A 5,000-nucleotide genomic window follows, 5' to 3' on the forward strand; every position below is an offset into this window, starting at 1 on the left:
TTTCACTTTTCTTTTTAGGTGAAATGAGTTAATTCTGTTTGATGAAATCAATAAAATATTAGGCTCACTAAACCAAGCTGATACAATGACAAGGGTTGTATACTAGTTATGTATTATTATAACTAATAATCTATATGCAAGAATCTATATGTAGAATCTATATGCAAAAAGGCTGCGAAGCGTCTGTACTTCCTAAAACAGCTAAAGCGCGCTAAAGTTCCATCTGAGGATATGCTACTTTTCTATACGACATGTATACGCCCTGTATTAGAATATGCGTGCCCAGTGCCCAGTGCCCAGTTTTTCATTATTCTTTTCCGCAATATCTGTCCAATGAAATGGAACGGTTGCAAAAACGCGCGCTGCGGATGATTTAATCTGACTTATCCTACGCTGAGGCTCTAGTAGCTCTTGACGTTGCGTCACTGTACGAGAGGAGGGAGATCTTGTGTGATGCTCAATTTGATCAGATTGTAAGGGACGAAAACCACAAGCTCCATGATCTACTGCCTCCACGCAACGAGTCCACCTATCGCACCCGCAGCCAGAGATACTTCAAGCTACCGATTTGTAAGACAAATAGGTTCAAAAACACATTTATCATGGCGAACAGTTTTAATTATTAGTAGCTATCTTAATTATTTATATTTTAGTTTTTAATACTTCTCTTATTGTATTTTATTGTAGATTACACTTTGTAGCTTTTATTGTAGTTATCTTAGAGTAAGTGATAATTTATTTCCATTGTAAAGTAAGTCGTATTTCAGCCGGCCCGGGGGCTGCAATGATTTTACTCCCTAATAAAGCTATCTATCTATCTATCTAATATTTTAAATGATTATTGTCATTCTTAAGTATTAATCACACCCACAACTTTTACCCACACCCACACCCACACCCACGACTTGTACCCACGACCCACGACCCCCCACCATTAGTCAAACTCAAACCAATCTAACATTTTAAAGTCCGATGAGGTGCCAAACAGTTTCTGGTGTGAGCATGAAAGCCTTCTTCGTATGGAGACATTTCTGACTGAGAACAACCTTGACCTGGGTGTTATCATAACTGACAGCAGTCGCAAAAATGCAGCCTACATAGAAAGGAATATGGCACCCAAAGGAACCAGACATTATTATGACATCTGGCACATTGCTAAAGGCAAGTTAAATGTCATTTGTCTGTGAACCATTCATAATATAACTACTGGCGTAAATGTATATCACTGAAGAAAAATTATTTTATCTGCACCTTTTGCCAGTTTTCAGTTAACATTTCTCATGGTGGACTAATCGTTTTCTCTAATCAGAGGAATTGGTGAAAAATTTGATGCACTAGCAGAGCAGAAAGATTGTGAAAATGCAGGACTGTGGGGGAAGTCTATCATAAATCACTTATATTGGATAGCTGCAACTGCCCCAGAGGGAGATGGAGACATGCTAGAGGCTATGTGGAAGTCAGTGACTAGCCACATTCAAGATATTCATGATGGGCATAGCAAATGGTATCCAAAATGTGCCCATGGTGATCTAGATGATTACGATCGAGACAAGGAGTGGCTCCAGTTATGTAAGATTACATGTCAACAAATTTACAAAACTGCTTCTTTTGTGAGTTTTTTTTATGATGGCAAATGTTGTTTTACTTTAAGTTTGCGTTTCAGCATCGAGGGTTTGTGAGAAATTAACTGACATCCAACTAAGCAAGTCTCTGTTGAAAGATATCAAGATGGTATCACCTCTCTACCAGACTTCTTCTTTTGAGGCACCTCACAGTCTTGACATAATAATATTTGCACCCAAACATATCGCTTTTACATTCTTGGCTATGTATGCCAGGTAAAGTGATGAAATTATTGTACAGCATGATAAACCTATCCTTTGCTATAACTTGTCCCATTTTCAAATGTAATAATGGACAAAACATCCCTCTTTTGCTTTCAATCTACAGACGTTTCTTAGCTGCCCTTCACTACAATGAAAACAGTGATCGTTTACAGGCAGTCGCAAAGGATGGAAGACCCTGCTACACAATTAGGTTCCCAAAGTTCAAAAAAGAGAGCACTCGGTGCGTAAGGAAAGGACATGTGCTACTTATGGTATACCACTACTCCCTCTTACTATTTAGCAGAACTAAAAGAATTAAATTTTTCGTTTGTTTGTTTCCTTGTTTTGACTTCCCTTTTAAATTTGTCTTCGTTAGTTCTAGTTCTAGATATTCTTTACAATTCTTCGGAACTAATCAGTAGTTTTGCACTAAATTGTGTATGTATAATTTAATGTCATAACCCAACAAGACAAACAATTATCATAACTCATGAATAATTGTTATTTCTAGGTTATACTGAGGCTCTACTTGAAATTTTTTTACGCAGGTATGAAGAGGACAAGGTGTCGTTAAAAAATTCTATACAGGATTTGAGAGAATCTATGTCAGCCCCGCTTGCTGCTTCCTTCGAGAAAACCCTGGAAAGAAACAGCAGTTGAAAACTTTGTGTCATGGTTTGCACAGCGGTGAGGTTCTAATCTAAAGTCATTAGGAAAACATTTGTTGCTTTAAAAATAAATCAAAAGATCCGGGGTTCAACTTGCGAAACTATCTTTCTGTATTTCCCATCGAAGCAAACACAACAGGTTCAATAATTATACAGGCCACACTCTCAAATCGCCACGTGGTCAACTTGACTACCAGTGTGGAGTGTGAATGCAACTTTTGTACATAGTTTATTTTATCCCTAGCTTGTTCCCTCTTAGTCTTATTGATTCCTGTTTATTTCCTAAATATGCATCATGATTCCCATATGATTTTATAGTTCCTTTTTATTACTAGTATTATCATCATTGTCTAGCTTGTTATATATATTATTTTAACCTGGCACGTTCACGTTAAAACGAGTTATACTCAATTGTGAAATGTGGATAAATAAATTACTTACTTACTTTATAGACAGCCGAATTCTGTGCCTCGATGGTAATGGGCCGTTTGTGCTGTCCCATTCTCGAGCTCAGTGCCTTCCCATTCTCGAGCTCAGTGCCTGTTTGGTCTCTCCAACATAGGTCTCACTACATGAAAGACGTGGCATCAAAGAAACTGTTTGGGAGAGGGTAGAGGACCATTCTCTTAATAAGAAAGGGGGTTGCGGTTTGTACTCTCACACACGTGGGACCGTGTGTTACGGGAAGTGCCGAGTCAGCTATCACGTGGCACTTGCGTGACCCAGGCTGTCTCAGCAGTTTGCTGATGAAGGCCGTGTGATATGGCTGAAACGTCGATCGTTCTTCTATAACTTTCCAGTATTTGAATTATTTTCTTTTTATCACATTCTCAACTGGATGACTGATACAGTTCATAACTTTCATGTTTGGTCGGCATTGGCTGACAAGTTCCACGTCGCACTCGCACCTTTGACAATTTTATATAAAACACCCACAGAAGCTCATGTTAAAATAACTTCTGTTGTATTATTTTAGACTGAAAACGTGCTTTATTAGGTTTTCATGTCAAAGACAAGTAAATTGCACAATGAATCAGATACCAGTCTGTGTTTCCGAGACGATCGGCATTGCTGTGAACTGGTTCTGTGCTGTCTTCGTGGCGATCGATTCGGTGAACGCTACGCGGCTCATATTGATAAGGACGTGGCCCAGACTCTCCTAAAGGTTCTGAATTATCCCCATCGCTATCATATAGGTTTAAGGCGTTCGAGTCGCTTCCCTCTGACAAAATATCGTCCGAACTTGCACGAGCTGCCACACCAGTGCTACTGTGGAGTCCGTGTTGCTCAATATTTTAGTTCCACCTCTTGGCTCCTTTTTATTTAAGTGATTTGATTTCCACCTACGTTCCTAGTCGTAGTCTCAGGTCTGCCTCTCTGTCTCTTCTTCATGTACCTCGGTCTAATCAGAAGACCTATGGCGACAGAGCTTTCGCAGTCGCTGCCCCGCGACTGTGGAATGCTCTGCCCATTCAGATGAGGCGGCCTGGGACTGCACTAGACACATTCAAAAGGAGCCTCAAGACCCTTCTTTTTAGACAAGCTTTTTATCGTTTTTTGTAACTTTTTATTTATTCTCAAAATTGTAAAGCGCCATAGAGCTTTTAGGATATGGCGCTCTAAAAATCTATATTATTATTATATTATTATTATTACGTCACAACCTCTCTCTATTGTTTTCACCGGAAGTGAAATTTCAGCATAAAAATGTCGATTTTCTCCTTAAATAATTCGAATTGGGCAAAACGAATTGCAGATTCGTTTATTATGGCCCTTTTTACATAGAATAAGAAAGACATATATTTTTGGGTTTACATGCCCCTTAAGGTGGCTCTATATAGTATTTTACAAGGCTTTGGGTATTACATATGCATGAATAATTCAGTCTCCCTTGGCAAATGTTTATCTCACGGCACTCGATAGAAGATCAGTAATGAAAGCCTACAGCCTTAGACTATATATGGAAGACTTTTTCAGAACCTTAAATGTGTTGCTATGGCAACTACTGATAGAAATGCTTGGTTTGTTTTTTTTTTACCTACCTGACTTCTAGATGGTGTTTCTCGGTTTCTACGTGGTAAATTCTCTTTTTAGGGGGAAAAACAGAGTTAACATCCAAGGAGTTTCAACTGATGAAGCCACAAGAAAATCTGTACATAATTTTCGGAGTAATTCCCAATTTTCGTTTTTGACGCGTATTACATTTATGTATGTATAAAATTCGATGATCTAATTGTAAGAGCTAGAAAAAGAAAAATCCCATCCATGTGCCAATTTTCAAAAAAAATTCACCGTCTGGAACGCGCCCAATATGCGCCTTTAGATCACTCTAAAACCCTTGTTTTTCGTGACCTCATCAAAACAGAAATTCTTTAAGGTGGGGCTTTACCTGAAAAAAGCGCACTTTTTGTATAGCATGTAGCAATCACAGTTTTAATCCAAACCATAACAAACTTTATTTAACTGGAAAGCTTATACTCCAAAGGTTCTGAAAACGAATGTTTTT

At 38.5% G+C, this 5,000-nt stretch overlaps 2 protein-coding genes across 2 annotated transcripts in view; one reads left to right on the top strand and one right to left on the bottom strand.

Moving 5' to 3' along the window:
* Positions 1 to 1,019: 1,019 nt before the first annotated feature.
* Positions 1,020 to 2,486, top strand: LOC148730871 (uncharacterized). Its single transcript, XM_088761867.1, has 4 exons — positions 1,020 to 1,161; positions 1,312 to 1,569; positions 1,652 to 1,838; positions 2,375 to 2,486. Exons 1-4 carry the CDS (start codon positions 1,020 to 1,022, stop codon positions 2,484 to 2,486), a joined length of 699 nt encoding a protein of 232 aa, XP_088617993.1.
* Positions 2,487 to 4,898: 2,412 nt separating this feature from the next.
* Positions 4,899 to 5,000, bottom strand: part of LOC148730872 (uncharacterized) — a 2,901-nt gene continuing 2,799 nt past the window's right edge. Inside the window, exon 2 of the mRNA XM_088761345.1 lies at positions 4,899 to 5,000. This exon is cut by the window's right edge and continues 2,073 nt beyond it. The gene's annotated coding sequence lies outside the window, so the exon portion shown is untranslated.

This window comes from Stylophora pistillata, chromosome 5, assembly GCF_964205215.1.
Source record: "Stylophora pistillata chromosome 5, jaStyPist1.2, whole genome shotgun sequence".
Classification (NCBI taxonomy): Eukaryota; Metazoa; Cnidaria; class Anthozoa; order Scleractinia; family Pocilloporidae; genus Stylophora; species Stylophora pistillata.